The sequence below is a fragment of the Nycticebus coucang genome, chromosome 19 (assembly GCF_027406575.1).
Source record: "Nycticebus coucang isolate mNycCou1 chromosome 19, mNycCou1.pri, whole genome shotgun sequence".
Lineage (NCBI taxonomy): Eukaryota > Metazoa > Chordata > Mammalia > Primates > Lorisidae > Nycticebus > Nycticebus coucang.
The window spans coordinates 25,558,919-25,577,817 of record NC_069798.1 but is presented as its reverse complement, the minus strand read 5'-3'; the positions used below and the strand labels follow the sequence as shown (position 1 = coordinate 25,577,817).

Genomic DNA, 18,899 nt, shown 5'->3' with positions numbered 1-18,899 from the left:
CTAGTAAGGCCCTATTTAATCAGAGAATATTTCTAATACACTAGCCATCAATGTGGACTGGTACTGAACATAATCAGTCTGTGTTCAGAAATGGTAGTCTTAATAACTATGCTACAGTACTTTCTTTATGCCATCCAAAATAATTCACAAGTATAAAAATTCCCTTGGATAATGTCAAAAAATAACTTATCCAGTTACATGCTACATGCAGAAAGGTAGTATTAGTTAAGAGGGTAGAATCTAAAACTATGCTCCCAGATTCAAATGTCATCTCAAAGATGAACTCACTGGGTGAGTGATGATGACAAAGCATGCTATCTAATTACTATGGGCCTTAGTAACTTCATTGGAAAAATATGGTTATGAGTTCATACTTCAAAGAATATGCCTGAGAATTAAGTGGTACAGTGCATATAAAATGCAGAGCAGAGCAAATAAAGGGTAAACATTAGCTAATGCAATTATTTTTAAGGTTATTCAGCTGGCCCTAGGTTTGTATGTTTATGACTTGTATGTACACACACACACATAAAACATAGATTTGCAAACACATACATTACACTTACAAAGAACCCACACAGTTATAGCCATTCAACAGAAGAAAATAAGGCTGCAGAAATGCTGAGGTTACTACAATTTAAAATGCTGTGTGTTCTGTCCATTTTTTTAAATGCTGTCTTTAAGAAATTCAGCAATTATAAGGAATCTGGGAAAAATTCTGCAAGAACAGCATTTCATCTAAATGTATTTGCAATATGAATTTGATTATTAATCAAACATTAGCATATCTGCTATATATTGAGCCATATACTCTTAGTAACTAAATGGCTACATGTTTATAAAATAGAATTTTTAGGAAATGAATAAATAATGCTTTCCAGACACTAAGAAACATATAGGACAGGTTTTTGTTGTTGTTTTCAGTTTTTGGCCAGGGCTGGGTTTGAACCCACCATCTCTGGTATACGGGGCCACTGCCCTACTCCTTTGAGCCACAGGCATCACCCAGGACAGATTTTTTTAAAACAAGGCTTAGACTCTAAGCAAGCAGGTGGCACTTCCCACAAACACATGCTCCATAAAAACAAAAATACACAACAAAAGCACTAATTTAAGTTTGTGTCATGTTTAGTAATGGTAAAAAATGCTCAAATAACATGAAACCAAAATGAAAAAAGTAAAAAGTAATGAGCCATAAAAATACAGACACTTGGATCTTTATCTGTCCATTTCTCTATGGGAAGGTTTCACTTCCCAAGTCACGGAGCCTCCGAAGTGCGAGCTCCGTTTACGATCCCATTCCTGTTTCTTAAATGCCACAGCTACAAGTGTCCAGTCTGTATCTTTTATTCTACCTTGTTAGTCTTTATTACCTACATCTTTTTTTGCTGTCTGAATGAGCCTTTGCCCAGGTTTCCCTACCTGCATCCATTTTTTTAATTTATCAGTTAAAAAGGAATATCAACAATGAGTTCAATTTTGTTCCATGGTCTAAAACATGACACAAAAGCAACAATCTGAAGGGCAATCTCTCCCAAGGTTATTTGATCTGCACAGAATGAAATACTGTTATTATGTGAACTATAATACCAAATAATAGAAATGCTACAATTTCAATAATTAATATGGGATAGAAAGGCAATTTAATTTTGTACAAAAATGCTAAATTTCCTATGATCCCTCGTTTGAGGCAGTAGAGGAGACGGCAGGTAGACATATTCTAAGTTGAAAAGATTAAATGTGAATATTAAGAAGTTATAGTGATTCAAAATAGTCTATTTTCGAAAACATAGTTTCTCTTTTCCTTTGTTATAAATACATCACCAGGCCTCTATCACCAGGCCTAGTAGGGGTCATCTAGAAGTGATTAGAGGGGGGTGTTATAGAAAGATTGAAATGAAACACACAAGAGGAAAGCAGTTAAACAAGGCAAAATTACGAATTCAGAGTTAAGTAGGAGAGCCTTCCACTTACTGATGCAATAGCTCCATCTGACCATGATATCTCTTCCCGTTCTTCTCTTCACAATTCAGCATTTGCTGGTCTGAAAGCTGCAGCTATAGTTCATTTACTGAGTGTTTATTATGAGCCTGACCCCCATGATACCATGAGCTGCCACTGTCTCCCCTCAGGTGATTCTCAGATCAATCCCACATGTAACTTCCTCTTATTTCCCATTTTTTCTAGATGAGAAATTTGAGATTCAGAGAGGAGAAACGGTTGGCCCAGAATAGCACAGTAAGTATGACCAAAGCACAACCTTGTAACCATTACTTCTCACCACCATCTCAGTGCAAAGCCACACTGATCGGTGCTGTTTATGCGACACTAGGATGATCCTGCAAAGGTGTCATTCAACATCAAACAACACTCACTGAAGGATATTCCAGATCAGTGGTTCTCAACCTTCCTAACGCCATGACCCTTTCATACAGTTCCTCATGTTGTGGTGACCCCCCCCCCCACGACCATAAAAGTATTTTTGTTGCTACTTCATAACTGTAATTTTGCTACTGTTATGAATCGTAATGTAAATATCTGGTATGCAGGATGTATTTTCATTGTTACAGAGGGGTCGCGACCCACAAGTTGAGAACCACTGTCCCAGATGTTAGTAAGCTATGCTATTATTCTTACTTGTACAAAATTGTCATTAATTTTTCCTTCAACTATCCGAGAAACACAATAAAACCATAAAGATGTAATTTTTAAAATATACTGCGCATTTTTGCATAGATTGGGTTCAGATATCTACTGTGACCTGACATCACACACACAAAAATCTTAATACCAATTTATGTACATTCCCAAGCACATGTTTTCTATTTTACATCAAACTGCTCCTAATTTTAAATATAGATGAAAACAATTGAATTTAATATTATGGATGTGACTGAATTCAGGATATCTCTATCACTTCCTGATTGCTAAGTTCTTGTTTAATTTACTTGATCAGAAGAACACACTACTTTAAGTAGGTAGAATTGAAGGACAAAAATCAAATGCCAATCCCTTACCTGTTTAAGAGCCTTTTTGGTGTGTTGCTGAAAGGAAGACACTAGCTTGCTTTGCACTGCTGGGTTCGTAAGGCTTGAATCTCGAGTGGAAGATGCTTCATCAGTCACCTGCTTTGAACAAACTAGAAACGGAGAGAGATAATGATATTACTAATTTGAATTCCTTTTTTTATATCCACTGTAATTACTCACTTGGAACATTTCTCCAACTGAAAATGGATACCTAAAATAAAGCAAAATAGCTTGGCAAAACGAAGAGTGTCCAGATTTGAGGAGAAGGAATCATTTAATAACTGAGACCTTAGTTCCATTTAATCATTTTTAGGCCTCAATGTCCTTATATGTTAATTGTTGGTAATTTCCATGCTATAGAACTATTATGTGGATATAAAAATAGCATAATACCTGCCTAAGAGTTGTGAGTTCTGACTATGGAGATTGGGGCAATGCACAGCACTCTGAAGAAACGATCTAAATTAATGAAACTGTTTTAAACTGATCCAGCCTTACAGGTATTATGCTTCTTCCACTGAACAATCCTCCCTCTACAGAATCAAGAACCCCCTGGGACACGTCCATCTTCTCCCTCCGATAGCATGGGAAAGGAAAACTAAAATCTGAGATGCTTGTTGCCAACTCAACTATTTTCAAGAAAATGGTATTCTCCAGAGATAACAATATAGTTTGCCTATTTGTATCAGAGTTAAGGTTTCCTATTGTCCATTCTATGCAAGACATATTACCCTAAAATGCTGCTTTTTAGGAAAACCAGAGTCTCAGTGACAGATGATGGCCCAGAGCTCACAGATAATTTCTGCACCATAAAATCTGTGTTGGAGCTAGAACTTTAACTTGAGCTCTCTTCGAACTAACAGACTTCTGAGTCCTCATATGAGTCCCCCTCAAACTGAGAGACTTCCACACAGGAGTGGTCTGAACAAGAGTAGACATGCAGGCCCTCTTCTGCATACTCCAAGAGAGAAAGAGTTATTTGGAAAATCTGAGTGGAAAAGTATTGTGATCAGTGGCAGAATGGAGGCACACGTCAAAGGCAGAGGCAAGAGGAAGCTACGTGGAAGAAACAACTTGAGAACATGATTGTAAAACCTCAAACATGACTTCCTATGGGTAACACAGTTAACATTAATTCAAGGAAATTTTTCAAGTAATAGTAACTTGGGAGGATTCTGACCTGAGTTTTAAAGAAGGTGGAGGGGTTAAAATGACTGTGGTCAAACAGTTGCACACGCAACATGGCAGACACTCAAATGGCTTTCCATGGACTTACGTGTACCTTGCTAGAAATGAACATGTGGTTCAGGGGAGAGAATCTGGGGGAGAAAAGAACGAGTCAAGTTTTGCTTTAATATAGAAACCAGTCAGAAAGCCCAATAAATAATTCTAAGAAAATAAAATATTTGCTAGTTAAATGCCAGGCGCCTCCCAAATGCGACCTCATTTAATCCTTGCAGCTCTCCTTCTCGTCTCTGTGGAGGGAGACAACCAGAGCTCACAAAGGCTACGTGACAGGCGCACGGTCACACCGGCAATGAAACAGCTGGGGGCGGGGGCATCTAAGGCCAGCCCAGTCAGGCTCCAGAGCCCGTATTTGTCCACTTAAAACAGTCGGCGACAAATGTCAAGATCTGATGCAGAAAATTCCGTGTCTAAAGAAGTGTAATTTAGTCGCATGATTCTCAGAGATACGAAACAAGAAGTTAATAAAAGAGGGTGTGTAGAAGGGGCAAGTCACTCAGCCTGACATGAAACATTGAGACCTACAGGTTCTGAGAGTGATCGGCCCAGGAAATACCACTGTCTAAACAGCAAAAAGAAGTATCTTTAGATTACAGATCAGGTGACTTGTTTCTTTCTTAATTTGGTACAATATGACATCCCCCCCCCTTAAGATAGTATAAATGTTGTAGCTAAGAAACATTTTATAGCACTTCTTGCATAAACTCTGCTTTCTAGACTTTGTCCCTTAAAATGATGATTAATTTTAGTAATTTGTAACCGGTCACCAATGCTTACTTACCAAGAAATAGTGGAAATAATAAGTTTACATGCTAAAGATAAATCTATTCTGTATACTGATTATATGTTCAGCTTTTCTAATATCCTCAAGTCCCTATGAAGTGGGACAAAGTTGGAAGGTGACAGAAAGGTGGTACATGGGACATGATTTCAACTGAACAGACGTAACGTAACACCAGCCAAAGTAAAGTATGCACTGGTAAATACGTTTTGCTCCCTCTACATTCTTAGGGTAGCATTTCCCCCTATAAAACTGGACACAGCCCATGGATATTCAGGAAGTCTTGAAAAAAATATGGCAATGCTTCTGAATACTGGACATCTAAATTCAAATGTAGTACCAATTTGCTTAAAAAAAGCTATCATTCACAAAGTTTTCAAAGGTAAACTTTGACACAGCAGGATCAAATATTAAAAATTTCTGAACCAAGGGGTATGTTATTAAAGCTCTGCACCCCTTTTATTTTCTAACTGCTCCAGGAAGCATTACAGACACAATCACCTGTCTTTCCCGAGGATAACGGCTGTGTAGCTCACCATTCTCTTTATTCCTCTCTGACCTAGGAAACCGTCAGGTATGGGGATTTCTGCTTTAGTATCAGCAAATATGCTACATATTTTGGTTTAAATTTACTATTGTACTGTGTTGATAAAGACTGACATGTATTTACATAAGTTGTTTCCAAAAGCAAGATTCTGTTACATTGAGAGCTCAGAACTTCAGAGGGAAGGCAGGGCAACAGAGCTCAAAAGGCATTAAGGAATACCATGAAGTTCATTCTCAAAATTATTCATCTTCCTTTACCCGACTTTGTTTAATCGCAGACTCCAATTTATACCCACTTTGTGAAGCACTGTGAGTAACCCTGTACTAGGCAGTCATTTTTCTCCATAATCTCTCTGGAACTTTGTTTTGATGCCTATTTCTTTCTAGATTGAACTATTTCCTCCTAATTATTTACTTTTAATACTGTAACTATAGAACTCTAAAGAAAATCAAATGTAAGGGTGGCACCTGTGGCTCAACAGAGTAGGCCGCCAGCCCCATAGGCCAGAGGTGGCAGGTTCAAACCCAGCCAAGGCCAAAAACTGCAGGACAAAAAAGAAAAAGAAAATAAAATGTAATAGAAAATAAGATATATAAATGACTGCTCCTTTGGATTAAACATCTTATTTTTAAGGAAAAAATTAAATCAAGAAAGAAAGAAACCCATTCCTTAGCAGTGTGCCTGTATGCTTTTTTTAAATACTGACAAATGTGAACCTTCTTCATGTGATCTGCTTGTTTTTATTCATTCTTTCTCCATACATATGACATAGGATGGATGAATCTAAAACACACATTCAGTGCGTAGTTGGGCTGTGCTAGTTCATGCAAATTCATATTCTAACAAAACCAAGATTTTTGCTTTCACTTATTCTTGCAGCTTTCTTAATAATAGATGTGATAAATAAATAATGAAGGGCTCATTTTAAACAGTTGCCTGGATATTTTTCTAAGGATCTGAGTTTGGCCTCTGAAATACAAGCCAAAGAAAAATTAATGTTAAAGCAAGTATCAGGTTAAATCCCCTGAATGTAAAATTACAGCAGGAGCCAAGCAACCAAAGAAATTAGGACAGATGTTTTATCCAATAAATATCAACCACTGACACACAGCTTAGAAAGTGATAGCTTCTTGGCATTCAGAACAAAATGGGAGCTATATTTTTCTAAGTGTACACTGGCATGATCACAACACGTACGCCAGGACTTTATCCCTCGAAATCTCACAAGAAAGCCTGCCCTTTTCATAAGTGGACAAACTGAAGATGAGGAAATAAAAATGAGATGACTGGTCCTCCCTAGAACTTTTATAAAAGTGATATTTCTATCCATATTTTTGCTTGACTGTCAAAATTGGGCAAGCCAAAAACATGGTGAGAAGCTATTTGGGGTTTTAAATCTGCCTCTAATTTGCCCCTACTCTCACTACTAGCATCCCCAGATGCCTCCCTGAAAATATTCTCTTTAGAAGATCTGGGAGCAAAGGGAGGTGAAGAGTGTAAGTAACGATGACATAGCTTGAAGGCCAGAGAACTGGTGACTGTGTTCTGGCAAAAATGTACATTTCAATCTCTTAGCGTTTCCTACTTCTCTATCTTTTTATTTGTTATTCAGCTTAAAAACACTACTGAACTAGAAAATGTAGGTTCGAGCTCATGCTTTTAAAGGTGAGTATAAGACAAAAGACACGAGTGGTATTCCCTCCACATCTAATGACTCATCTACCAACAGGTGTTCAAGAAGGCACCCACAATTCTAACTTTGACCTGTAACCCAAGACACAAGGATGGGAACAGTCACAATGCCAGCGTGATTTGTCTCTGTTTCTAGTCTCACATCTTGCTGCCTCCTCAACTCCCACCTGCTCCAGCCAATCCCACGGCCCTTCAGTGTTTCTCGAACACATCTGTGTGCTGTGTTTGTTGCCCTTGTTCTGACCGTCTCTACTTCAAATATCCTCTCTCTCTGCCTGGCAAACTCATCTTGGCAGACCAAGCACTGAACGATCCCACTGTTAGATAGACTTTCTCCTCTCCAACCCGTGCTTCCTTGGAGTGTGTGTGAAGGAATCTATGACAGCCCCAGCAATATTAGTGCTGGTGTCTGACTCAGGAGCTCCAGCACTTACTTACACACAAAGATGGACACCCAGCAGTCATTTTACAATAAAAATTGTAAATGTTTATTCAATTTAATGAAAACCCAATTCAAAAATTCAGTTTATCTAAAGAATTTTTGAACTTTTTTTAGAGACAGAGTCTCACTTTGTTACCCTTGGTAGAGTGCTGTGGCATCACAGCTCACAGCAACCTCCAAAGGTAACTTTTAATTATGATTTTCAACAAGAATTCATGAAAGCAGAAGTCAGCCAAGCTATATTCTATTTACAGAAATGCGTGTCTAAAAAGGAATTGTTTTAAATTTGAAAACATAAGCCTTCACACATGATTTTTTAAATTATTCTAAAGTCAATTTGGGGAACTCTGAGAACCAGACCGTAGAACTTCCTGTGCAAGTTGACTGAAAACTGCAGGAGCTGCCACTAATGATGGATGGATTTCCCTTTGCATCCTTCCTCAGTGCCTTATTTTAAGAGGAAAGTCTCAGTGTTATGGTTTTGCGTGGAAAATAAAAACATTAAAAGTGAAAATTAGAAATCACAGGGTTGGCATGAAGAACAGCAGAGGCCGCGTAGGTGCGGAGCACAGCGCAGACCGGGATCCGCACGTCACGCGGTCACGGCGACACAGATACTTTGATTATTAATTTCTATAAATCCCGCTGGGCTACTCAGTACGTAAACTACCATGAAAAGGGTCAAAGGTCTAATAAAAAAAGTTTGGAAGTATCTGCTGGCCAATTTCATTTATTTCATTTCTTTCTGCAAAGACTCCCTTTAAACTTTCTGAACAATGAAACCACATGTCCCCAAAGCACAGTGTTGTTACCTGTATAAATGATCTTAACGTATACTACAAGCTTAAAAACGTTTTTCTGAATAAAAAATTTAAATCAAGACATATATTTGGTATATTAGGAATAAAACTGTGGCTCACTGTTAGAATCCAATAATGTTTTAAGAGAGGTTTGAGTCTTAGAAGAAGCTTGTCTATTTATTAATCGTTCAGTCACACAAATTTTATTGAGCGCATTTCTTCACGCCAATCGCCATGTAAGATCCAGGGGTGGAAACAGTAATAGGACCAGGACCTAATTATGAAGCCAAAAAGCTTTTAAAAATTTTTTTTCAATGAACGATAGTACAGAACCATTACTTACACCTGGTAAAACCTCTATCTAGAAAAATTAACAGTGATAAACTAAATTTTGTTTTGAAATATTAATAATAATTTAAAAACATCTCCAAATGACACAATCAGAAAACTTATGCTTGGACAGGAATGTGCTTTATATTACACAGAACTTACATTAGAAACTGTTTATATTAGATTATCCTGGATCTATCCAGAAGCAAAATACATGCCAAAAATTGGGGGGTAAAAAGACAAAGAAATACCAGGAAATCCTTCTGACCCCAGTCAAATCTTTCCTGGACGCCACTGCTTTCATTGAAAAGAAGATTCTTTAATACTTTTTGTTCTCTGGCTAAGGAAAGCTGCCCTCTTTAAAAACAATCCTTATTCTATAACAAGTTTAGACATTTGGCTTTAAGCAAATTTCCTTCTTGCATTAAAAGAAAGCATGCAAAGAATATAAGATACTAGGAAAAGCCAGCAATTAAATAAAGCAGTACTAGCAATGACATAATAGGAACGGCAATTTTCCCAAAGAATTGTTCACAGGACAACCTAAACATTGTAAGTATCGGCGATCTTGACGATATTTAGAGTAATATCTTGTATGAATAAAAAATACCTAATGAACTAAAATTTTTACTCTATTTTATAACTTGCTTCATTAGTCAAATGAAGTGTTCTTATTCCGCAGAGTCCCCCCACCTAAAAAAACAAACAAAAAACAAAATTTAAAGCAAAAGGAATGGTGAATCAGATAATAGTAAAAACCTGCTTCACAGAATGGAAAAATGCAGGCCAGCTTAATGAATCTGGGGGCAACGTAAGAGGCTGCAAATCATAGTCACCTGGCACAGAACCTCATTACCAGGTCTACAAGGCTTCACAACACCGGTTTGCACAGGATTGGACACACAAGCTCCACAGGTAACCAGGAAGCAGATTTTACACAGTGAAGATCTAGTTAAATAATTTCCTCTTAGAAGTACTTAATTTCCCAGCCTGGCCAATTTAGTTATATTAATATGTCTGGGTGTCCATAAAAAAACATCTCTTCAAACACAGGAGAAATGAGAAAATGCAAGCCAATATTTAGTAGGAAAAAGATATCCTACAATTACCAGCCTCTAACCACAAACCTCCTTCTACCACAGAGCCAATCAAGGTTTCTCTTTTAGAGTGACGGAGAGCAATCACACCATATGGAGGGGGGGGGCGGGTGTGTGTGTGTGTACATTAAAGCCTACTTATTTTACACTGGGCACACCTGTGATCTCCCAGGCTTCATCAGGTTCCTGAAACAGCTGAACAGAAATAAAGTAATTTAACTAGCAAATGAGAAATAAGAAAAAGTGGACAGGAAGGGTACTGGTTGGCACAGGTCAAGGGTAAGCATTTCACTCATGGGTGTTTTTACTAATTACTTTATGCTTCAACATATAAAATATCAACTCCAGTATACAATAAAGGGGAGTCAGGTAACACACCCAGGTGGTTAAATGTTTGAGAAATGGTTTCACACTGCCACTTTAAAGATAAAAGAGACAATGGATTATCTGGCATCAATGAAACAGCCCTTTTCTTTTAGAACATGGGTACTTTGTTTATATGTACACTCACAGATTACATAAAATAAACAGAAAATTGGCTAGTTAAGATGAGTAATTTGGGACATACCTTTGATTTCATTTTTATTTGAGAGGCACTTTGTTTTTACTATGAGATCTTACGCTCTTCCTAATCTTCATCTCTGTATTATGAAATATTTCACTCATAACACAGGAAGAGATGAGAAAGCATGAATGGGTCACTTTATCTGCAACTTTAAAAAGAAAATTTTTTTTTCTTCATGATCTGGACTCTTAAAACTGACCAAAATCCATTTATACAAGAACAAAGTTCACAGTTCAAGGGGAAATATGTAAGAAAAAAAGGTCCCTAATGGATAAAAGAAATGAAAAGTGGTACCTATAAGTAAAGTTTGAAAGAGTTTGGATAAGTCATGTGGAGAAGACGAAGGGGCAACCAGATGTTCCTCATCATCTAAGTAAGGGGCAAAAAGGAGGAGATTAGTTTAATTAAAAACACCAAACATTTCAACAAAATGAAAAATTCTTCACTACAAAGGTTATCAAAAACACAGAGGGACATGTGTCAGATTTCTGTTTCTCTGGGCGTCTCCTGTTAGAATGTCTTACTGAACCGACTGGTTTCAGTGAAACATGGGCAGAGACTACTCAGGGCTGCATCATCTTTTGAAAGCCCTCACACTTGCTGTGAACTATGTCGTCTGTGGGCCAGGGTGAGACAAGGGAGAATGGGAACCAGTGGGCACAGGAAGTCACATCCTGCCGATGGGCACGTCTTACTGTGAAAAGCATTCTTTTCCCTTTGCATTTTCTTCCTTGTGCAACCAAAACAGCATAATTTTCACATATTTAAGTTTCTCCAGGCCACCAAAGTAGAGCAGATGTCTCCATGAGCTAAGAAAGCAGTTGACCAAAATGTGAGGATGTTGGATGAAAGACAAGTGAGCTTAACTTCCCAAATCAGGCAACCTGGTATACACACTGAAGGAATCCCCTTCCCTCACCTGTGAGATTCTGAGCAGTGGCTGGAGCTGACTGCGCCACCCTGCTGTCTTCCTCCATGAACACTCTGAAGCCTGTCACCACCGTCCCACCCCTCCACCTAAGTCCCTCACCTGTGAGATTCTCAGCAGTGACTGGCTGCTAAACACACCTCCACTCTGAAATCTGTCACCCCCATCCCACCCCTCCACCTGCACAAGAAGATGCAGATACCTACCATCCTAGGGGAAATTATACTAGAGCATTCAAGGCAAGCTAGAGAAAAATCCCCAGCAAACAAGACCAGTAACACCAGGAAGAAAGAGACACCAAGGAGGTGGCCAACATCTTCCAAGGTTACTCAAACACGGCCTTCACAATCCCACTGTCACACTCACTTTCCTGTCCTATAGCCTTGTAAAAAAAAAAAAAAAAATAGCCTGGTATGACGCCATGGCACTTTACCATGGGCAATAAAGTGAGACTCTGTCTCTAAAAAAAAAAAAATGTATCACCTGATAAATCTTCAGTGTGACTCCTCTCCAAGGGTGCCTGAACCCTTCTTAGTATACTCCCCACTTTCTCCACAAAGCCCCTCACCTGTGCGTAACTGATGTCTTCATCAAGATCCTATCCACACACTTCAGGCCCCTTAAAGCACTTTTCACTCTTGATAAAAGACCCCCTCCAACTGCGGCCTCTGAGCCAGTAAAAACAAAGAGTGAGCTGAATAATGTTTCATTAAGGGAACGTAACGCTGCCAAGAATCACACAGTCAGAAACCCACTTATAAAACTGGCCATAAAGAATAATGAAAAAGGACCATATAAAATTCCTCAAATGTTGGAATCATTATTTACCCTGGGACCTAAGGTCTAAAACATAGGACACGTGTTCTCTCTCTCTCTTTTTTTTGCTCAATGGAGACTTCTAAAATACTAATTCCCTCACTACAGAGCCGCTTCCTCTCTGAAAACCATTAAGGTTAATGGCAAGCAGAACCTTTTTTGATCTCTGAAGATAAAAACTACATTCTCTAGCTTCCCCCATTAACAAAATAAATAAGTAGGATGGTTGCAGCTTATTTTAAAGATAAAATATATTAGGACCACAAGAAGAGAAACACATTTTTTTCTTCCTAACAACAATTTATAGAGAGAGGATGAAGAGGGTGAATATTGTTTGCTGATGGAATCATTTCACATGAAATATGTGTGGGCTCTGCAAACTCCCAACACACTGTAAGTCAACTTAATATGTGTGAGGAAACTCACGATACACCAATGTATTATACTTAGAAAACAACTCAGATGCAAACACACCCATCAATCTCAGACTAAAAGAGACCATAAAATTCATAGTATTTTCTTTGGGTGACATAGATTTATATTTATATAGGCATAAATGGTCATGGGTTGTCAACACAGATATATCAAGTGATTCACCTAAATCACTCTTTGATCTGTAAAGCTTAGCTTGTAAAATTTGAACAATTTACTTTCTCAAGTCTGTATGTCTAATTCTTATTAACTTCAGAAACTGTTCAGAAGTTGAAGAAACATAGAATAATAATTCTATGCTTGTAAATTCCACAATCAATAATGGGCCATGTTTCCTAGGTTGTAAAATTTTTCAACAAACTTAAAATATCTTGGCAAAGCATCTCCCATTTAAAAGAATGTTTCCTTGGCCAGTTGATTCCACAAAGAGGACTAAAGCATTACTACTATGTAAATGCCGCCTAGAGACTCCAATGCTCAGGAATGGAATCAAGCTGCTAAGATTTCTTTCTTACCAGTTTTTGCAAAATGCTCTCTTCTCAAATACAGTGAATCTCCTCTCCACACTGACCTCCTCAAGTTGACCTAACGTTCGTAGCCTGGACATGCGCTGCATGGGCACAGCAGTACGGCAGGCCTAGCTCCATAGGTGACCACTTCCATGTTGACCAGCTTGTGACAGTCCCCTGGGTGGTCCCTGCAGAGGTTCTGGTATACTTCTCACTTTCCCCCCTTAATAAGCCAACACCAATCTTTATCAATTTGAAATAACTCAGTGGTAGCAGAGAATTACTCCTTCCATGTATCAAAGGCATTTTGTGAATTGAAGGTCATGACTCACCTCAATATTCCCCCCAACTCTTCTATCTTAAAGGAGGAATAAAGATATGAAAACAGAGGGTGCCTTCCTCCCCGCTCACAGATATCCCTCACAGATATCCAAACACATATTCCTCCTCCTCTTTCTGATCAGATTTTCAAAGTATATTTGTACAGCTGCTGGAAGTATGGAGAATGTGTACAACCATTCTAACTCTTGGTTCTAATATGTATTAGAAACATAGAAAGCAAGGAAATCACCTAAAGCAATTCAGTTTCCTGGAATTTATTATTGAATTGTAAGAAATCATATAGTAACCAACTCCTTCATTTGGACAAGCCTCAGTTCCACTCTGTCAAAGTCTTAAGTTTATAATCAGAGGGATCTGGACTAATGTTGGAAAGGAAACAGTACCAATGACCACAGGCTAAGAAGTGTTCCCTGTGGTTTCTAGGCAAGGTGCTAGAATGGTTAAAGCCTGGCCTTTAGTGTCACACACACCTCAGCTTATGACTAAGTTTAAACTAAGTTTATTTCCCCACTGATAAAAAAATAAAAATAAAGTGACAAAGAACTCAATATATTTTCAATTATCTAAATTAGCCCTGGAGGCTGGATTTGTGGGTTGCACACAGAGGTGTGTGGCACTTACGTGAATAGGAAATATACTTGTCCTACACAAGGCAACTGTGGTTTCCAATAAGATGCAAAAGTGAGCGAGGCAAGGAATACTCAAGGAAATAAGCCATTTTCTATTCTTTTAGCGATTCCACAAAGCAATTTTCAGAATGCAACTTCAAAGGCAAGGCCAGGAAATCTAACTTGGGTCACATTAGCTGGGTATGTGTGGGTGTGTTGTTTTGTGAAGTACCTATTCACATTTCACATTCGAGGAGTCTGCTTATCCCTGCTTTGGTCTAATTACTGGACGAATGTTCTCCTATCATCTCCTACCCTTTCCCAGAGATTATAATTCTCCCACTGCTTCCTTTGGAATTTGGAATTAGTCATTAGCAAAATTTCCATCTTTCTCTGAATACTCCCCTCACATTTTCATATACAACTGGCTGTCTCCTGTGAAGAGGAGAAACAGCTGTTTCCCTGTTATGTCTCAGGTGACTTTTTCTTTTTCACGCCTTCTGCACACTGAGCTGCAAACTGGGAGAGATGACCACGTCCACCTCACGGTTCCTCTCCCCCTCCCTGGCTCCTTTGTTGCCTCTAGCGTCATAACTCACGTCATTAGACTATACCACCAACTCCTCCTCCTTACTTTACTTCAGTTTGTGGTGTTATTAGCTCATAAATATGATACCTTGTCTATGCTACCTCTATCATCATTGTCTTTTTCAGCATCTACACAGATGGTTCTCTAATATTTTATGCCAGGGGCGCCACCAGCCTTTATAACATCTTTGCACGAGTAAGAAAAGGCAATCTTGCCTCCAGGTAGACTCAGCACTAGGTTGGCCAACTGGAGGGGTGCTCAGTTTCAGCCACTGATGGCCCTCTTATCCAGACAATTTTGAAGAGTGCATACATGGCCTAACTAACTCATGATATCATTAAAACTAGTCCTCTTCTTTCCTTTCACATTAGAACAGACATTCCTCACTATTACCCTAAACTGAATTCCATGCTCATATAATGTATGCTTCCAATTCATTTTCTTTAGAACACCCAACCAGTCCTTCCACATCAATGAGACTTTCTCTTTCTCTCTTGAAAGAGACCAGCCTTTTCACAACTGTGTCTTCACCTGCCCCCACATCTGACTTAAATTCTACAGAAGTACACCTTAATTACTCCATTTTATACACCCACCAACTCCTTTATCCCTCTCTTACTTTGTCATCCACATTTGGCACAACCCCCGCTCTAGTCGATTCTGACTGTACATCTACTCTGCAGTTGTTCTGTGGTCCTAAACATGACTGGAGCAAAATATACATCCCTGCTGGCTGGCCTCATCTTACATCCAGGATTAACACCTAAAGAGTGCCTTTAAATGATACCAGACTCTCTTACACAAACATTTGATATCTTTTCCTTACATCCATAAAACTATCTCACCCATCTTCACCCTCAGCTGACAAACTTGTTTTCTATTTCACTGACAAAAAGCAACAAGAAGCAAACTTCTATGAACCCCTCCCACAAGCACTCACCTACCTTCTCTTCTGCTGAAATCCTTTGACTTTTCCTACTGCCTCCTGTGGAGCACCTGTCTGCACCCCTTCCTAATGCCAATTTCTTCTTGGGCTGCACAGGTTCCATTTCTCCTCATCGAATCAAGTGCAAGGATATCCCTGTTGCATTATCCACATCTTCTCAATGAAATTTTCCCATTGTAAACCATTATTATGTTTTTCATTTAATGAAAATATATTTAACAATTATTATTTTAATTAAAAAAACTTAGGTTTTCATAATTTTCTTTATAGAGGAACTTCACCTCCTTTGTTAGGTATATTCCTAAGTATTCATTTTCTTTGAAACTATGGTGAAGGAGTTGTGTCCTTAATTAGCCTCTCATCTTGACTGTTATTGGCGTATACAAAGGCTACTGACTTGGGGACATTGATTTTATATCCTGAGACATTACTGCATTTTTTTGATCACTTCCAGGAGTCTTGGGGTTGAGTCCTTGGGATTCTCTAAGTAAAAGATCATATCGTCAGCAAAAAGGGAGAGTTTGACCTCCTCTGCTCCCAACTGTATCCCCTTTATTTCCTTGTCTTGCCTGATTTATTGGCTAGAACTTCTAGCTCTATGTTGAATAGTAGTGGTGACAGAGGACAGCCTTGTCTGGTTCCAGCTAAAAGTGGAAAAGCTTTCAGTTTTACTCCATTCAGTAAAACATTAGCTGTGTGTTTTTTGTTGATATTGTTGTTATTGTTTTGTAGATGGCTTCAGTTTAAGAAATGTGCCACCTATGCCTATATTCTTCAGGGTTTTAATTAAAAAAAGATGTTGAATTTTATCAAATGCTTTTTCTGCATCTGTTGAGAGGATCATAGGGTCTTTGTTTTTGCTTCTGTTAACCCTAAGAAAAGAAATAGCAGAAGATATTAACAAATGGAAGAACATGCCATGCTCATGATTGGGAAGAATCAACATTGTTAAAATGTCTGTACTCCTCAAAGCAATCTACAGATTCAATGCCATCCCTATTAAAATACCAATATCATACTTTTAAGCCTTGCAAAAAGTAATTCGTTTTGTATGGAACCAGAAAAAAAAACCCATATAGCGAAGGCAGTTCTTAGTAATAAAAACAAAGTCAGGGGCATCAGCCTACCAGGCTATACTACAAGGCCAAGGTGATCAAACAGCATAGTACTGGCACCAAAATAGAGACAAAGACATCTGTAACTGAATAGAAAACCAGGAGATGAAACTAACCTCTTATAGCCACCTAATCTTTGATAAACCAAACAAGAACATATACTGGGGGAAAGAATCCCTATTCAATAAATGGTACTGGGAGAACTGGATATCCACCTGTAAAAGACTGAAACTGGACCCACACCTTTCTCCGCTCACAAAAATTGACACAAGATGAATAAAAGATCTACATCTAAGATATGAACCAATAAAAATCCTCAAAGAAAATATGGGGAAAACATTTGATATCAGCCTGGGGAAAGACTTTATGAAGAAGACTTCCATGGCAATTGCAACAACAACAAAAATAAACAAATAGGACTTAATTAAACTCGTTAGCTTCTGTACAGCTAAGGAGACAACAACCAAAGCAAATAGACAATCTAACACAATGGGAAAAGATATTTGTATTTTATGAATCAGACAAAAGCTTGATAACTAAGATCTACAGAGAACTCAAACAATCAAGATAAAAAGAGCCAACAATACCTTATATCTCTGGGCAAGAGACATGAATAGAACCCTCTCTCAAGAAGATAGATGAATGGCTGACAAGCATATGAAAAAATGCTCATCATCCCTAATTATCAGAGAAATGCCAATCAAAACCACCTTGAGATATCATCTAACCCCAGTGAGAATGGCCCAAATCACAAAATTTCAAAACTGCAGATGCTGGAGTGGATGTGGAGAGAAGGGACCACTACTATATTGCTGGTGGGACTGCAAACTAATACAACCTTTTTGGAAGGAATTATGAAGAATCCTCAAAGAACGCAATCTAGACCTCTCATTTTGATCCTGCAATCCCATTACTGGGCGTCTACCAAGAAGAAAAAAAAATCCTTTTATCATATGGACATTTGCACTAGACTGTTTATCGCAGCTCAGTTTACAATCACCAAAATATGGAAATGGCCTAAATGCCCACCAACCCAGGAATGAATTAACAAGTTGTGGTATATGCATACCATTCAAAAAGATGGAGACTTTACGTCCTTTGTACTAACCTGGATGGAAGTGGAACACATTATTCTTAGTAAAGCATCACAAGAATGGAGAAGCAAGAATCCTATATACTCAATTCTGATATGAGGACAACTGATGACCTAGTACCTGGTGGGCAGTGGGGGAAGGGCGGTGCAGGGAGAGCGAAGGAGGAAGTGGGTGGGAAGTCCGAGAGTGTAACACACCTCTTGGGGGTGGGTCACAATTATAAGAGGGACTTTGCCTGACAAGTGCAATCAGTGTGACATGGTTCTTTGTACCCTTAATTAATTCCCAACAATTAAAAAAAATAAAACTGGACAACACCTGTGGCTCAAAGGAGTAGGTTGCTGGCCTCATATACCAGAGGTGATGGGTTCAAAACCAGCCCCGGTCAAAAACTACAAAAAAAAAAAACTCTCTTTATTCTTTCCCTTCTAGCTATTTTTTTCATTTCATTTCTCTCCTTTACTTTAAAATTCCTTGAAAGAATTCTCTATAATTGTGGTCTCTAGTTTCTCTCCTCCCATTCTCTTGAACCTACTTTACTCAAGCTATGATATTATCATTTCACAAAATTGCTATTATCAAATGATCAATATCCTCAAACAGGTAAATCTAGTGCTAATTTCTTAATCTTTGTCCTAACTTCACTTATCAAAAGCCTTAGCACATTTGAGTCACTTCACCCCCAGAAACTCCTTCACCTGGTTCCATGAAGGTAAAAGCATGTCCATTGGTTTCCAGTTGCATCTACTGTTTTTTACAATCTCTCCAACCTCTTAAAGTTCAACTGCCCCTGAGTTCAATCTTTGGGCCTCTTCTATTTTCTAATTTCCTTCAGTTCCTTGGTGATCTCATCCAGTTTCATGTCTTTAAATATCATATATAAACTGTACATGTCCAGCAAGATTTTTCCCATAAACTTCAGACAGATAGGTTCAATTACTTAACATTTCTACCTGGAAGTTGAAAAAGAATCTCATTCTCAGTATGTTCAA

At 38.4% G+C, this 18,899-nt stretch overlaps 1 protein-coding gene across 1 annotated transcript in view; it reads right to left on the bottom strand.

Moving 5' to 3' along the window:
• The window catches only part of ASXL3 (ASXL transcriptional regulator 3), a 179,608-nt gene that overhangs the window by 85,623 nt on the left and 75,086 nt on the right, over positions 1–18,899 (bottom strand). Inside the window, exon 5 of the mRNA XM_053571930.1 lies at positions 3,018–3,139. Within this exon, the coding sequence (XP_053427905.1) occupies positions 3,018–3,139 (122 nt within the window). The remainder of the gene's footprint in view (positions 1–3,017; positions 3,140–18,899) is intronic.